We start from the raw sequence: 18,108 nt of genomic DNA, 5'->3' as shown, positions 1-18,108 counted from the left end.
TCACAGCAGTTCAGTCAGTGTACTGATTGAATTAAATGAATTACTCTCGGATACTGGTTTGTTTTAAATCAGGGGGAGTGTCAGCCACATTAAAAAAGTTATCAGCTTAAGTCATTTGTGGATTAATATTGGAGACGCGAACCGTTTAAAATGATTCAGTTCAATTTGGTAAACTGGTTCAAAAAGATCTGGTTACATCGAATGATTCGTTTGCGAACCGGATATCACAAACTGCTTTGTTTTGAACTCTTTCACAACAGACACGGAGGAGAGGACAATGATGAATAAAGTAGTAATTTTTGGACCAAAGTGTATTTTCGATGCTTCAAAAAATTCTAACTGACCCTCTGATGTCACATGGACTACTTTGAAGATGTTTTTCTTACCTTACATGGACAGTATACCATACACAGTTTCAATGGAGGGACTGAGAGCTCTTCGACTAAATCAAAAATATCTTCAACAGTGTTCCAAAGGTAAACGGAGGTCTCACGGGTTTGGAACAACATGAGAGTGAGTTATTAATAACATAATTTAGTTTTTTCGATGAATTAACCCTTTAATGTGCTTGGACACAGAGCTCGGTGAAGAGCTCTTCCCCATGATTGTGTAGCCAACAGAACTAGACTGAAAGACCATTTAAAGGCTTTGCAGGTATATTGAGTTAATTAGCAGATTAGAGTGTGGCAGCAGGTGTCTTCAGTATTGAACCTTTTCACAATATTCAAATTTTCAGAGATGCTGAATTTGTGATTTTCCTTAGTTGTCAGTTATAATCATCAAAATTAAAAGAAATAAACATTTAAAATATATCAGTCTGTGCGTAATGAATGAATATAATATACAATTTTCACTTTTTGAATGGAATTAGTGAAATAAATCACCTTTTTGATGATATTCTAATTATATGACCAGCACCTGTAGTTATATGGTCATAGATGATCTTACTTTCCTGGATGATTTGGCAAAACATAGATTGCGCAAGGAACACATTTTTCAAAGAGCAGGCTGATCTTTTTAGTGAGAGCACAGAATGACTTCTCAGTCAGTACCGTTTTTTTTTTTGCCATGACTTCGGTGAGGAAGTATATGTTCATGTGACAATGGGAAGTATTGTCACCATATATGGTTCATGGTACACATGAACAAGCATGGTGCTTAAGAACATGTGGGATTTATCAACAATGAATACTTACTGGTGTGCATAAAAACCGCATGCACACGTTTGATAAATATAGATTTGCTTTTGTACTTACACTCATTCTAAATTTCATTCATAGGACAAAATATGCACTCTTTATAAATGATAATTCTCTGCAGAGCCTCGATCCTGAACTATGGAGGTAAGTTTGCTTCTTTCAGTGCCACATCTGCTGGGAGAAGTCTGGCATGGGTACAGTATAAGCGGCTGTTGGTGGTACCACAAACAAATTCAATGCAATTAAATTCATTTTATTTCTAAAGCACATTTAAATTCAACCTTTGTTGGCCAAAATGTACAAAGTAAAAAATAAAATACAATTGGGTAAAAACAAGTAAACACATACACATAATCTTCTGAACTTAGCACTTACAACAACTTGGGATGTCCTTGTCCTCTTTAGTCCTGAAGTCATGGCATCCCAGTTTTCCAAAAAGAACTTCAAATTTTGATTTGTCTGACCACAGAACAGTTTTCCACTTTGCCACAGTCCATTTTAAATGAGCCTTGGCCTAGAGAAAACGCCTGCACTTCTGGATCATGTTTAGATATGGCTTGTTTTTTTACCTATAGAGTTTTAGCCAGCAACTGTGAATGGCACGGTGGATTGTGTTCACGACAATGTTTTCTGGAAGTATTCCTGAGCCCATGTTGTGATTTCCATTACAGTAGCATTCCTGTATGTAATGCAGTGCCGTCTAAGGGCCCAAAGATCACGGGCATCCAGTATGCTTGCCTTGAATCTTACGCACAGAGATTGTTCCAGATTCTCAGAATTTTTGGATGATATTATGCACTGTAGATGATGATAACTTCAAACTTTCTGCAATTTTTCTCGGAGAAACTCCTTTCTGATATTGCTTCACTATTTTTCATTGCAGCATTGGGGGAATTGGTGATCCTCTGCCCATCTTGACTTCTGAGAGACACTGCCAATCTGAGAGGCTCTTTATTTACCCAGTCATGTTGCCACTTGACCTAATAACTTGCAAATTGGTCTTCCAGCTGTTCCTTATATGTACATTTAACCTTTCCGGCCTCTTGCCTGTCCCAACTTTTTTTGGAATGTGTAGCTCTCATGATATCCAAAATGAGCTTCTTCTTTTTTAAGTAATTGTAAAAAAATAATAATTAAATATGTATGGAGAAAAAACCTTGGGAGAAACCAGGCTCAGTTGAGGGGCCAGTCTTATTCTGGCCAGACGAAACCAGTGTTGTTCATGGGTGTAGAACAATATGAGGGTAATGAATAAACGATAACAGAATTTACAGTTAAACTTTAAATTGTATATATCTGCTGTATATGCCTTTTTACTATATCTTTTTACTATATACAGAAAATGCTGAATATTTTTTTTTTACAAATAAAATAATTGTTAAAAACAAATTAATAAAATAGAAAATAAAATGTAAAAAAAAAATCATACAGTGAGGACTGTTTTTTTTTTTTTTTTTTTGAGATAAGTTTGTTGTGCTAAACACAACTGGACTGCAACAGTGGTGAAAGGATTGTAGTTTGTAGGGAGAATATTTTGTTTTATAAGTCGTTTAAGGAGGAGAAAGTAATTATCTTTCTCTTATACTAAATGTAAAATCTAACGCTACTGTAATGGCTAATTGTTATTTTCTCTTTACATCTTTTTATGATTGTAAATCTAGCAAAATAGTTACTATGTTGCACTTGTTGTATTTCAAATAAGCCTAAATTTCTAACATCAGCATTTTGTATTTGAATTTTATCATAATTTTTTATTTTATTTGTTCCAATCTCTGAGAATAGTAGTCATCAGACAGTAGCTGTTTTGAGAAAGACTGACTGACAGTCCTCCTTTCTCAATCCTGTTTCTATCGCTTCCTGTCTCTCTTGATGCTTTCCTGTCAAATTATAGGCAAAATGTCCAAAAAAAGGCATCAAAGAAGACTTGAATAGAATATAAATCTGTAGGCTTAATAACAATTTCTTATGTTTATTCAAAAACTATATAATATTATCAAGAATAAACTAGAATCATCCACAGGTATTCTGAATAATGTATTGTGCAAAGAAATGACAAACACAGATTGCAATAAATTTGTAGAATTAAAAAAAAAGGATAACATTTGATGTTGAAATCAAAGAATGCAATTATGAATAAAAAGATAATTCATGTTTTTTGGTTTTCGCCACTAATCACTGATTAGTTCCTGTCATGTCGCCACTCTCTGGTAAATTGTTCCTGAATCCTGTCATGTCTGCTAGCGTAGGTCAGGGGCGTAGCCATCTTTTCAAAAGTGAGGGGGACAGAAATTATATATATATATATATATATATATATATATATATATATATATATATATATAACATTTCTGTAATTTATATAGCCTACCAATCAACAGTTTTTGAACTGTAAGATATTATGTTTTTAAAGAAGTCTCTTCTGCTTACCAAGCCTGCATTTATTTGATCCAAAGTACAGCAAAAACAGTAATATTGTGAAATATTTTTTATATATAAAATAACTTTTTTCCCTATTTGAATATATTTTAAAATGTAATTTATTTGTGTGATCAAAGCTGTATTTTCAGCATCATTACTCCAGTCTTCAGTGTCACATCCTTCAGAAATCATTCTAATATGCTGATTTGCTGATTATCAATATTTTAAAAAATAAATTTAGTATTTTTTTTTTTCAGTTTTTTTCAGTATTCTTTGATGAATATAAGGATCCAAAGATCAGCATTTATGTGAAATAAAAAGCTTTTGCAACATAATACACTATATCATTCAAAAGCTTAGAGTCAATATAATTTTAGTTTTTCGGAAAATAAATTATAGAAATGAACAATTATATTTAGCAAGGACTCTTTTGTGAGTTCGAGTCTCAGGGCAGCATCACCACTGCTCCCCGGGCACAGCTGCGTGTGTGTGTGCACTTTGGATGGGTTAAATGCAGAGCACGAATTCTGAGTATGGGTCACCATACTTGGCCAAGTATCCCAGAGTGCAGTCTGGACGATGGGGTTACTCTACTTGGCTGAATGTCACTTCACTTTGAATTGATCAAAAGTGATGATAAAGCAATAATTTTGTTTCTTTATATATTTTTGTTTATTAATATTATATATATATATATATATATATATATATATATATATATATATATATATATAATTTTTTTTTTTTTTTTTTTTTTTTTTTGAAAAGCAAATCAGAATATCAGAATTATTTCTGAAGGATTGTGTGACTGGAGTAATGATACTAAAAATTCAGCTTTGAAATCTCAATAAATTACATTTTGAAATATATCCAACTAGAAAACAGTTAATTTAAATAGGTTACTACAAATATTTCACAATTATTCTTTTTTGCTTTACTTTGGACCAAATAAATGCAGGCTTGGTGAACAGAAGAGACTTATTAAAAAAATATAAATAAGGCGTGAAATCTAAATCAAAACATTAATTTGGCATTTGATTTAAACATAGTATAAACCAGGTGAGTTTGCAAGTTTACCTAGCATGATGGCTGGTTAGCTTTACTAGCGATTAGCAAGCAAATAATATAATACACATTCATTCATGAATATGAGTGCTATTTTTTAATGTTTAATCTTCAGTGATACTGAACTTGCTCAGCCAGCTGTGTGTCATCATCTTGCCCAAACATTGGAGTGTCCGTGCTCAACTTAACTAGCCATAAGGCAGAGACGGCATCTATGCAGGTGAACCGAACAATGGTGTAATGATTCAGTTCGACTCCCGAGACAAGACGATGCTCACCCGACTGGCCAATAGGAACGTGGCCACGCCCATGACACAATTCTCACAGTGAAAGCAAAATCCTGACACGAGAGCAAGAAATTGCATCAAGAGCAAAGAAAATTTTTTTTTTTGAGAAAATATTTTCACACTGATAGCAAAAAATATATATTTGAGAGTTTTTTTCAAAGTATTTTGAGAGAGATTTTTTTTCTCAGAAATAATTAAAAAAAATTCAAATATATATTTTTTATGTTCTATGAGAAAATACTTTCTCTCAAACCTTTTTTTAGTCTCAAATATAATTATTTTTTGCTATTGGCTTGAAAACTTTTTCTCTCAAATATTATTTTTCATATTCACACCAGCTCCTGAAAAGCTCTATGAGAACAAACTTGACCCAAAAAGTGCGGGGGACGAATTTCCATGATATTAAAAGTGGAGGGGGGGGGGGACACGTCCCCCGCGTAATCTACGCCCCTGGCGTAGGTTATGCTAAAATAAAAAGAGCTATAAAGATAAAGGTGCTCCATAACGCGTATGAAAACAATTACAGCTACTTGTATTGACGCATGTTAAAGGGGCGTGAAATTTCTGCAATATCCAAAATCGTGTACGCGCATTCACCTGCAGCTCTGAACATCACCAAAAGCGTGTGTGCGCAAAAAAATAAATAGCCTAACAGGAATACGGATAAGCGGTGGCTTGCAAAGGAAAGACAAATGCTTAAACTGCGAAACGGATTGCCATCCTGAATGAAACACAGATGTTTTTTTTTCGACGGACACATACAGGTTATTACGACAACGAGCGACGACTCTCGCTGATGCTCCAGATTTCGTTACATCTGCTCTTGCTCGTCTGCAGAAGATCCATCATTGAGATCTTGACAGCATTACAGCCGATGAGGGGTGCACCGGATATACTATTTATACCCAGACACACAGAGCAGCAATAATGCGAATTGTCGATTTTGTCACAGACATTAGTTGTGCAATGTAATTTCAGTCCTCTCGCCTGCTTTCTAGAACGGAGATGTAAAGGAAGCGAACGGGGTTTTTTTCACCGAGTAACAAACCTCCCATCCATTATTTAATTGATGCATGATAAATTCTGGTGTGGCAGAAAGATTGGAAAATAAAATCAAGGACGGATACCTCTTTACTGCTTCAAATCATATCAAATCTTTATTTATCTCCAGTCAGTGGACTCGCGGCAGAAGCCCATTTCTGAGGGTACCGGTGGGGGAGATAGGGGGAGATAGAGACGCCGGAAATAGCAGAAACAAATCACAGGAGAGTAGACAATTGGGAGCAATAGTGAAAATGCTTCCTTCGCAAGAAGCCTCAAAGATTTACCATGACAACTATATGCGTAACTCTCGAGCCATCGGTGTCCTGTGGGCCATCTTCACCATCTGCTTCGCCACCATCAACGTGGTAGTCTTCATCCAGCCTTACTGGATCGGGGACAGCGTGAGTACACCACATGCCGGTTACTTCGGGTTGTTCCATTACTGCGTGGGTGACGGTAACTCGAACCGGGAGCTGATTTGCCAAGGAACATTTTCCGACTTCAGCTCCATCCCGTCCGGCGCGTTTAAGGCGGCCTCTTTCTTCGTGCTGCTGTCCATGGTTCTCATTTTGAGCTGCATTGCCTGTATGGCGCTCTTCTTCTTCTGCAACACCGCCACCGTTTACAAAACCTGCGCTTGGATGCAGCTTCTGTGCGGTGAGTATTTTTTTTTATTCTGAAGGTTTTTTTTGGAAAATATATACGCCATAATTCACCTTTAGTCCTGACATTTAGTCACTTTCCAACAAAACACATGTAAACGACTGATGTAAGAACTGATGTCTGATTCTTGTTTATCTGAATGGAGCTCATTGTGGTGAGTCTGTTTTCAGGGGGTTCAGTAAAGCTGTTTGTCAGTGACCATGATACCTTCATGTTGCCTTGTTAGCCCAGAGGAAAATGTTATTACATATTTACATATACATATTTATTTTTGAAATGCCTTTTGTGGTGGAATATTACACAATGTACAGTAGGCCATTTCTCACTTTTTTTATAAAGAACAAAAAAAGGTAGGGATCAAAATCAATAAAGCTATTTTGTGTTTTCTGTGCACTTAATTAATCTCTTTATATGTTTGATTCCCATATCAATACAAATTCGATATGCATAGCTCTGTTTAGCTTACTGTTTACTATTGCCTGGAATGGGGTAATTTAACTTGGGGAAAAGTGTTTGCTTGTGCAAAACAGTTCATCATGATGTAGGTGGTTGCTAGGTATTGCTATGTGGTGTTACAGTATGTGTTTTTATTTTAAAAGTAAAAGAAGAAGAAATAAATGTAATGTCTAGATGGAGAAAATCTTGAAGAGATGCAAAAACAGCGGGGTGAACTTGTCCTGTTGGAAGTCACATATATAAATATGTGTATATGCCAAATATTATTTTGTTACATAATGTTAAATACTACTCAAGTATTAATTAACAGATTATTGAAATGATTTAGCCTACTGGTTTTGATCATTTACTTTTATATTGATTAAATTGTACTATTTATAGTTAGAGTTATGCAGAAATATAATACACATATTAAAATTCCACTTTTTGATAGCTTTAATTCATATTAATGTATTAATAATTATTATTTAGGTTTAGCAGGAGTGACATTTGATTTTGAATTTCAGTGACTGAAAGCCTTGATAACAGCATAGGCTACCACAATTTTACCAACATAAGTGCTGCATATGAAGTTCACAACAAGGTTTTTGTAGTGCTTATATGGATTATTGTGAAACTCTATGTTGTTGTAGGTTTTTTTTTTTTTGGACTGTAGTGTCTTTTTACTTTTACATGATGGAAATAATGGGTATGAGTTTCTTACCATTATGTTTTTCTCCTTGTACACATTTTGTCTCTCTCTATCTTTGGAGACCATAACAGAATGCTAATTTGCATGGTGGCTTTGGCAGATAACCATTTGCACATTCACACAAAGTTAAACACTTACAACCCCTGATCATTTCCCTGTCCCCACATTAGGCTCTAACATTTTGTGTGGCTTCTATACAATCTATTATCTGTTAAATGCCATGCCTGCAAGTCGCTGCCGTTTCTTGTGCCTGTAGTGCTGTGAAAACATCTTTGTCCCCAATTTCTTAGTTTGTGGACTGTGGTACTGTGTGGTAGTGTAGCTTCGATGGTTAAACTGACACAACTGTTTGATGCAGAATTATCCAGGAACTCTTTAGAACCCCAGAGCAACATCCAAAGACCAGGCCTCTCTTGCCTTGGCAAAAGTCAGTAAACATGACTCTATCCGAAATACATTAGGCTTAAAATGGGATTCACGGTGGAAACCATTGTTCACCAAGAAAAACATAAAAGCTTATCTCATGTTGGCTAAATAGCAGCTGGATGATCCTCAAGAATTCTTGAACAATTTGAACAAATTGTGATCCATTCAATTCTAAATGTACAAAATAAAGCCCCAACCTATATCCTAATTTCTCACATAATGACAAAGAAAAAAAAATGTTGAATTAATTTCTAACATTTTAATTGCTTAAAGTTCAGTGTTACATAAATATTTTTTCTGACTCCTAATAATTCTGACAGAGACATTACACAATGGATTGGGACTTTACTAACTGTTTCATAACATAACATAACATGTTTTTACTTTTTAAAACTAAATGTTGAATTTATCAGATACTTTTCAGTGCAGGGCTGGGGCATATGGCTCAAAAAATGACCGCAATTTCAGTCAATATCGATTATTATCACAATAAATGTAAAATCTTTACTTTTTTAAAGTTTAAAGCCAGATTTTTGCTCCAAAGTTAAAGTTGTACAAATCAGATTTTTTTTTTTTCCTGAACAAAATAATTATCTAAATGGAAAAAATAATTTCTTAGTTTCTGCAATTTTGGCAACCTCAGTTTTATATGGTTACATTTCTATCTATCTATCTATCTATCTATCTATCTATCTATCTATCTATCTATCTATCTATCTATCTATCTATCTATCTATCTATCTATCTATCTATCTATCTATCTATCTATCTATCTATCTATTAGGATTCAGTCTCCCATAGTAACATACATTTAAATCATGATAAACATTTAAAACCACACATATAGCTCCACGATACCATGGTATAAATGTAACTATGTTTTTTAGGTAGCCTATTTGTATGAAAAACAGTAGTCTAAAAACATAAAGAATAAATGATAGGTAAAAATTGATAGCCTGAATGCACTGTAAGTTGCTTTGGATAAAAGCGTCTGCTAAATGCATACATTTAATTTAATTTTAATTTAAATGCACACATGCTATTGCTTAATCACAAATATATACCACAATTATATACCATCAACTCCTTTAATAAAATTCAGTGTGAATATCCCAAATTTCTGCCATATAAACATGGTGCAGTTAGTGTTACTACAGTAAATCCATGATAAATGAAGGCGATGTGTATATTGAAAAGCCTTCTGACTGTCCTGTTTGGCTTTAAAGGGGTCATGTGATGCAATTAAAAAATTTCATTTCTCTTTGGAGTGTTACAAGCTCTTGGTGCATAAAGAAGATCTGTAAAGTTGCATAGACTAAAGTCTCAAATCCAAACAGATATTCTTTATAAAATTTAAGAGTCACCTATGCCCTCCTAAAACGTCTCATTCTAACACACCCCCACATGTCTGCGTCACGATGTGGGAAGCTTTGCATAACACTACCCAAATGTTCAAACAAAGAAAGAAGGCATAACTTTTATTCTCGCTGTTGCCTCTGCCATGTTGTGGAGACTCAGTGTGTTTCATTGTGAAAGCGAAACTACTTTGTTTGGCCTTCCAAAAGAGGACACAACTAGAAATCAGTGGTTAAGTTGTGTTTACAACACTGTTCCAGAACTGTTCAACCCAAATAGTCTGATGTTTGCAGCGCATTTTACAGAGGATGAGGACTGTTTACTGAACCATAACCTACAATACTTCTGTGCACAAAGGCTGTTTCTATAAAGTGGGCCAATTCCAACTTTGCAAGGACAGTCTGGCACTTCTGACTCACAGCTTGTAAGTACATTTACATATTTAAAGAATTTGGCACTAATGATTCAAATGCAAGTTTTGAGCAGTATAAAGTAGCACTTGTTTTTTGGCATTTCTTCGATCACAAATGCAGACATGGTTTTATATTTACGCAGCACGATACGCAATGCCTAAAAGACAGTATAAGTCATTATAATCTGTAATTATGTCCCCACTGGATGCAACAAATGCCTAGTTTGTAATGGATTTTATTGGTTGTGTCTCATCATTCCGGGTGAAGTAAAGATAATGGGTAGACGCTCAGTCTAGGTGCTAATTCTGTGTTTATCACCAGGTTCACTCAGGTGTGTCGGCCAGAACACCACTTAAGGCCAGAGTATGAAATGAAGACCGGAGAAATAATTCTTATTATTCTATTTATTCCTTCCTCTTTCTTGTATGAATGATTTTAAAGGTGAGTGTAATTTGAGAGGGAAACAAATACAAATGAATAAAGGAACATATGCATACACTCATTCCTCCTTAAGCACTAATACACATTACAGACATAAACAGTAGTCAGAATATGACTATATTTCTCTTAAACTCTAAATGTAAGCAGAGAGAGAGGATTCAAACACTCCTCAGATTTTCTACCATGCATTAAGTTACCAATAATGTAGCTAGAACTTACTGTTGTCTATGGTATACTTTAAAGCCTCAATAGCGTTCCAGATAATGATATTTAACACCACTTCATATTTTACTCAGCCACAAAGTACTTAACATTCATAACAACAAGTATTGAATAAATTAAAACGTGTCTAAATGCAATATGACAGATTTGAACCCTACGTACTGAATTAAGTGGACCGAAGTTAGAAAGTAACATACGAACATGGATATAATTAACACAGCGGTCTCGTAGCGACCCTTAAACTCCTAACACTCATCCATATCGAATATCAGAAATAAAAGCTGAAAAAGAAATACAATATCATGAGTAATGCGGCAAATATACTTACTTTTCTCATTCACGCACAATCTGAGGAAAAATGTCACACAATTATAATCTAACCGACCGACGATCTCTGTCATACTGAATACTAACTGCGTGATGTCAGATATACTATACAAACCGGCACGAACTTTTGCTACCCTGTTACAAGCACTGAATAAATGGGAGTAAACGTGAAACATAAAGCATGATATGGTCAACTGTACTAAATAATAGCAACACTAACATAACTATGGGGCCTTTTCTACACCGGGAGAAGGCAAGTCACGGCATCATAGTATGGTAAGAGGCGTAACATTTCCGTCACACGCTTGAGGTATTCAGCCAGTCACGATGCACTGGATAGCTGGCCAATCAGCGAACACCTCGCTTTTCAGAACAATATGCTTTATAAAAATCTACGCATTTTAGAAAGGCAGGACAGAGGAGCTACAATAATGTACAACCTTAAACTGCATAAACACATTGCATTACACCAAATACAGAAAATGTTATTTTTAGCAACGTCATATGATCACTTTAAACTAGTTTAAATTGCAGAGTCATTTGTGTTCATCACTGAATTCAAGCGCTTCACACTGTATCTCACAACACTGCTTAATGTTGAGGAGAAAACATATCAGCTCTAGTATGCTCGCACGTTTGATCTGAGCGGTTGATTGATTACGCTCTTTCAAGTTCAAGTTCAAGTCTGCTTTATTGTCAATTCTTCCACATGTACAGTACATACATACAGATAATCGAAATTGCGTTACTCTCAGACCCCTGGTGCACACAGATAACATTAACATTAAAGCCTAAAAATCTAGATCAAAAGATAAAATGTAGATACAACTATACAATAAGTGAGTGTTAAAAAAAAGACATAATACAATTAAAAATAAAGTTAAATAAAGCAGCGCAAGGCAAAAGGCAGATAAGAGTGCAAATCAATGAAGTGAACAACAGTGCAGATAAAAGATTATTTAGTACAAAAACAAATGCTTATTAAGTCTGATTAAAGTGGCAAAGGGCTCAAGAGCAGTTATATTATTAAACTGACTGATGAGGTAGTGGAATGACATCAGTTCCATGGAGAATGAGGTAGTGAGCAGACCAAAGCTGCTCAAATTGACTGGTGCTTGTCATTTTATATTAGTGGGGGGGGGGGGGTCATAGTTCAGTGGTGCTTGAGGCAGAAGAGGGGAGGGGGGGCAAGTTCGGGAGCGAGTTCAGCTTCCTGACAGCCTGGTGGATGAAGCTGTCCTTCAGTCTGCTGCCCTTGCCTGGAGACTCTGCTGTCTCCTCCCTGATGGCAGCAGGCTGAAGAAGCTGTGTGATGGGTGTGTGGGATCACCTGCGATGCAGAGGGCTTTGCGGGTGAGACGAGTTCCATAGATGTCCTGGAGGGAGGGGAGAGAGACACCAATGATCTTCTCCGCTGCTCTCACTATGCATTGCAGAGTCTTTTGGCAGGACGCGTTGCAGGCGCCATACCACACAGTGATGCAGCTTGTCAGAATGCTCTCGATGGTCCCTCTGTAGAAGGTGTACATGATGGGGGGTGGGGCTCTGGCTCTCCTCAGTTTGCAGAGGAAGTAGAGACGCTGATTTGATTTCTTGGCCAGTGCTGCTGTGTTTTCAGTCCAGGAGAGGTCCTCTGTGATGTGCACACCCAGGAACTTGGTGCTGCTCACTCTCTCCACAGTCCCACCGTTGATGGTCAGAGATACATACTGAGTTTGTGCTCTCCTGAAGTCTACAACAATCTCCTTCATCTTCTCCACGTTCAGAGAGAGATTGTTGTCACTGCACCACCTGTGGCAGGCGGCTCACCTCACTCCTGTAGTTTGTCTCATCCTTGTTGCTAATGAGACCCACCACAGTCACGTCATCCGCAAACTTAATGAAGAGGTTGGAGCTGTGTGACGGTGTGCAGTCATGGGTCAGCAGAGTGAAGAGGAGGGGGCTCAGCACACATCCTTGGGGGCCCCAGTGTTCAGTGTGATGGTGCTTGATGTGTTGCTGCCGACCCGTACTGCCTGAGGTCTTCCAGTCAGAAAGTCCAACAGCCAGTTGCACAGCGAAGTGTTGAGCCCCAGTTGGATCAGTTTGTAAATGAGCTGTTGAGGGATGAATATGTTGAATGCTGAACTGAAGTCAATGAACAGCATTCTGACATATGAGTCCTTTTTGTCCAGATGTGTGAGTGCTGAGTGGAGGGTAGTGGAGATGGCATCATCGGTCGAGCGGTTGGACCGATATGCAAACTGTAAGGAGTCCAGGGAGGAGGGGAGGGCAGACTTGATGTGGAGCATGACTAGCCGTTCAAAGCACTTCATGAGAATGGGGGTACGTGCAACAGGACGGTATTCATTGAAGCAGGATGGAGATGGCTTCTTTGGGACTGGGATGATGGTGGTAGTTTTAAAGCATGTGGGAACAACAGCCTGACTCAGATATGTTGAAGATGTCTGTGAAGACATCAGTGAGTTCTGCTGCACAGTCTTTCAGTACACACCCAGGGATGTTGTCAGGACCCAGAGCTTTGCGTGCATTGATCCTGCTGAAGGATCTCCTCACGCTGTCTGGGGTCAGCGTCATCACCTGGTCGCCGGGAGGAGGTGGAGTCTTCTGTGCAGTGGTGCTGTTTTGTTGCTCAAAGCGAGCGAAGAAGGTGTTCAGCTCACTTAGCAGAGAGATGTTGTTGTCACAGTTCCGTGGTGGGGGCTTGTAGTCCGTAATGGTCTGTATCCCCTGCCACAGGTTCCTAGTGTCTCTGCTGTTGCTGAATTGATGAGCTATCCTCCTGGAATGCTGTCTTTTAGCCTCTCTGATGCCGCGGGACAGGTTGGTCCTGGCTGTTCTCAGGCCCACCTCATCTCCAGCTCTGAAGGCACCATTCTGTGTCTTCAGAAGTCTGTAGACCTCCCCTGTCATCCACGGCTTCTGGTTGGCCCAGATAGTGATGGTTTTTGCGACTGTTACATCATCAATACACTTGTTGATGTAGGCCGTGACAGTCTCTGTGTACTCCTGGAGGTCAGTGGTGTTTTTGCATGTGGCAGCCTGCTTAAACATGTCCCAGTCAGTTCTGTGAAGCAGTCCTGAAGAACCTCTGATGATCCTTCTGGCCACACTTTAATCTGTTTTTGAACTGGTTTGGCGACTTTAATGAGTGGTCTGTATGCAGGCATTAGCATAACAGTGATGTGGTCTGAAGCTCCGAGGTGGGGGAGGGGGAGGGCTTTGTAAGCTCCTCTCTGTGTGGTGTAAACAAAGTCCAAAATGTTATTACCTCGTGTTGGAAAGTTAATGTGTTGGTGTATTTTTGGAAACACACTCTTTAGGTCAGCATGGTTGAAATCCCCAGCTATGATGAGAAAAGCATCAGGGTGTGCTGTCTGCTGCACACTGATGTGCTGGTACAGTTCATTTAGTGCGTCGTTCCTGTTGCTGATGATGTTGAACGGGGGAATGTAAACTGAAATGAGCAGTATAGCAGTATATTCCCTCGGCAGATAGAACGGCTGGCACTTAATAATCATAAACTCCACCAGGGGTGAGCAGTGTTTGCTGATCACAACAGTATCGCGGCACCATGCGTCATTGATGTAAACACAAAGCCCGCCGCCGCGGGTTTTTCCTCCCGCGACGAGAGCTCTGTCCGCTCGATAGCACGTCAGCTGGTCGAGCTGAATAGCGCCATCTGGAATGCTGTTGCTGAGCCATGTTTCCGTGAACACAAAAACACAACAGTCTCTTACAGTCCTCTGAGTTGAGCGTAGTAATCGAATGTAATCGAGTTTATTGTCCAAAGAGTGTACGTTTGCCAGTACGATGGTGGGGATAGATGGCTTGTGTGGGTTAGCCGTTAGCCTAGCCCGGATACCTCCACGCTTCCCCCTCTTCTGCTTCCTCTCACACAGCTTGTGGCGCCTCCGCTGTGGGCGAGATGCAGTAGTGGGGGTCGGTGATGGTGAAGGCCCCCGTAGCACACCTAGATCCCGTATCTGTTCCACGTGCTCGGAGTTTAACTGTATAAATGCGGTTCTGCCGACATCGAGCAGAAACTCGTGACTGTATGCGTGCTTATAGACAGGTACACGCGATGACGAAGTACAAAAACTCTGTGACTCACAAGACATAAAAAAGCTCCTTTTTTCCTCGATACTGAAGCCTTTTTTCAATAACGCAGTGCAACTGCACTGCCATTGGTTTAATCTGTAAACTTTTTTAAACCAATGACAGCGCTGCGTAGCTGCGCGAGCCTGTGGCGATGCGGCGCGCCAAAGCCCGCCAAAATGGGCGGGGCGAATGGCTATATAAGCAGGCAATCACTAGAGGAAATCAGGTCATACGACTGAAGCGACGACACTGAACCCGCAGGGGTTACGTTTGTAACCGAGTACGTTCCCTTTCGATACTTCACTCATACTGCGTATGGGGAACGAATTCAACCACGCCGTGCCACAAGACTTAACTTGAACACCCTGGGGTCCAGAGGATAAGTGAGAGGGCCAGAGCCATCGAACCCTTGACGCTACACTGCTAAGAGGGAGCTAGCTCCCTGGAGGTGGTATGATGACAGAGCCTGCTAACCAAAAGAACCCGAGCATGCAAGGTCGGGATATCCAAGCTATAGAATCTGACAAAAGTGGACGGCGAGGACCAGCCGGCCGCCTCACAGATGTCCTTGATAGAGACACCACTAGACCAGGCCCATGAAGAGGCCATCCCTCTAGTAGAGTGGGCTCTAACTCCTATGGGGCACTCAAGGCCCATAGAGGAGTAACATAGAGCGATAGATTCAACTATCCAACGCGAGAGGCGTTGCTTTGAGACCGAAGACCCTTTGGTGCGGCCACCAAAGCAGACAAAAGCTGGTCAGATTGCCTGAACGGCTGCGACTGCTCAATGTAAATCCTCAAAGCCCTCACTGGGCAGAGTAAATCCAGCTCTCGCTCTCAGTCCAGCGCAATCCTTTGCCGGGGGCCCTGACGTCTAGGCGGTTTAGCGCCTAGTGGGGCGAGCTGGGTGCTGCTCCTTAGGGGGCGCCGCCTGGGGGGTAGAAGGGGCAGGTTTGCTCTGGTGCTGAGTCGGCGCAGTCCTGGGGCGACTCGGGGCAGAGGTGGAGCGCTTGGGCAGGAAGTGTCACATGGCTTGGGACGACTTCTGTGCTACAGTGAAGCGTTCTACAGCTGGTCCGAAGAGGCCGCATGGAGAGACTGGGGCATCGAGAAAGGCCACTTTGTCGCTCTCCTTAATCTCTGTTAGGTTGAGCCAGAGGTGGCGCTCCAGCACAACCAGGTTGGCCATGGATCGTCCGATGGCCTGGGCCGTGGCTTTCGTGGCGCGCAGGGCCAAATCAGTGGCGCTGCGGAGGTCGCGAAAAGCAGGTTCACTAGAGCTAGACTCATCCAGGGAACGGAGAAGCTTTGCCTGGAACACCTGCAATATGGCCATGGTGTGCAGAGATGAAGCGGCTTGGCCCGCAGAAGTGTAGGCCCTGCCAGCCATGGCAGAGGTCGTCCTGCAGGGCTTGGAAGGAAGGGCTCTCTTATTTTTCCACCCCACAGCCGCGGGGGGATAGAGGTGAGCAGCCACGGCCTCGTCCAGGGGCGGCAATTGCCCATAGCCCTTCTCCTGAGAGCCATCTACTGAGCTGAGAGCTAGAGTAGCCGAGTAGGGGGCGCGCCACGACTTTGTCAGCTCATCATGAACCTCAGGGAAGAACGGGGCAGATCGCTGGCGGGGGGCCTGGCGGCGTCCTGGCAGGTACCACTCGTCCAGCCTGCTGCGTTTCGGCTCTTCAGGGGGGGCCCACTCCAAATCCGGGCACTGAGCCCCTCTTCCCCGCTGTCTTTTCCTGGCCGGCTCGCTGGAGGAAAAAGATGGGAGGGCGCGAGGGGCGGGATTGCTTTCATTAAAGAAAGCAATCCGCGAGCGCAGAGAGGCAAGACTCATGCTCTCACAAAAGCAGCATGAAGTCTCAGTGAGTGCAGCCTCAGCATGGGGTTTACCCAGGCAGAAAACACACTCACCATGGCCGTCGTCATCATGCAGAGGGGCTCTGCATGTGCCACAGCTGTGGCGCGGCATGGCCGCCACCGTTAAAATGGCGTTAGAAACGCTCTTTTAGAAAACCTCTTTTACGATCGCCGGATGGCGGCAGGAGATCGCTGAGAAGCGTCCGGAAGCGGGCGGCCCGAGATCGGCGCTGAGAGCGGCTGTCTGCGAGAACGCCGGCGCTGCAGGTGGTCGGCGGTCTCAGCTGGTCCGCTGCGGTGCCTCTTCAACGGCGAGAGCTCGTTCCAGGCGAAGGCGTTCAGCAGAGATCCAGCGAAGTGAAGTCGTCGCTGAAGGAGTAAGATCTGATTTTCTCTGGCGATTGCCTGCTTATATAGCCATTCGCCCCGCCCATTTTGGCGGGCTTTGGCGCGCTGCATCGCCACAGGCTCGCGCAGCTACGCAGCACTGTCATTGGTTTAAAAAAGTTTACAGATTAAACCAATGGCAGTGCAGTTGCACTGTGTTATTGAAAAAAGGCTTCAGTATCGAGGAAAAAAGGAGCTTTTCCCCAAACGCAGTATGAGTGAAGTATCGAAAGGAAACTAAGGATCTTCAATCAGGCAGGTAGGTGTGTGATGCGATACTGTCAATGTCCTCGTCGTCGTCTTGTAGTTGTTCCATTCGTGACAACATATGCTCTCCACTTCTGTTAGCATCTCACAACACTTGCTACTAAAACACCACCAATTTTGAAGAGATCTCTGTCTCTGAGGCTTGAAGATGTGCTGCTGCAGCGGATCGCTCCTGAGTACTTGGTCTGTGTATTCTGGTTCAAATAAATATGGTTGTGAAAAAAATTCAACGTTGTCTATGGATATATTGAAATCGTCTTCCATTGCAATTTCCTGTACGTCTAAATATGTTTAGATCTTCACAGTGAAAGGTGAAACTTCCGAAATCTGTGTAAACCATAGGCAGTAAGTGTAAACAATGAGTGATGTACACGCGCGAGAGATCGCTTCCAGCGCTTTTCGCGCTTGCGCAGACTAAGCCAGAGCACGTGCGCACGTCAAATCAGGAAGCACTCGTGCACTCAGATCAGTTGAACGTGGTTG

At 40.9% G+C, this 18,108-nt stretch overlaps 1 protein-coding gene across 1 annotated transcript in view; it reads left to right on the top strand.

Moving 5' to 3' along the window:
- The first annotated feature begins 5,620 nt into the window (after positions 1-5,620).
- The window catches only part of LOC127960142 (LHFPL tetraspan subfamily member 3 protein-like), a 64,248-nt gene continuing 51,760 nt past the window's right edge, over positions 5,621-18,108 (top strand). Inside the window, exon 1 of the mRNA XM_052559722.1 lies at positions 5,621-6,670. Within this exon, the coding sequence (XP_052415682.1) occupies positions 6,043-6,670 (628 nt within the window). The 5' untranslated portion in view covers positions 5,621-6,042. The remainder of the gene's footprint in view (positions 6,671-18,108) is intronic.

This window comes from Carassius gibelio, chromosome B6 (genome assembly GCF_023724105.1).
Source record: "Carassius gibelio isolate Cgi1373 ecotype wild population from Czech Republic chromosome B6, carGib1.2-hapl.c, whole genome shotgun sequence".
In the NCBI taxonomy this organism is placed as follows: domain Eukaryota; kingdom Metazoa; phylum Chordata; class Actinopteri; order Cypriniformes; family Cyprinidae; genus Carassius; species Carassius gibelio.
Note: the sequence above shows the minus strand (reverse complement) of the source record. Positions and strands in the feature narration are given on the sequence as shown.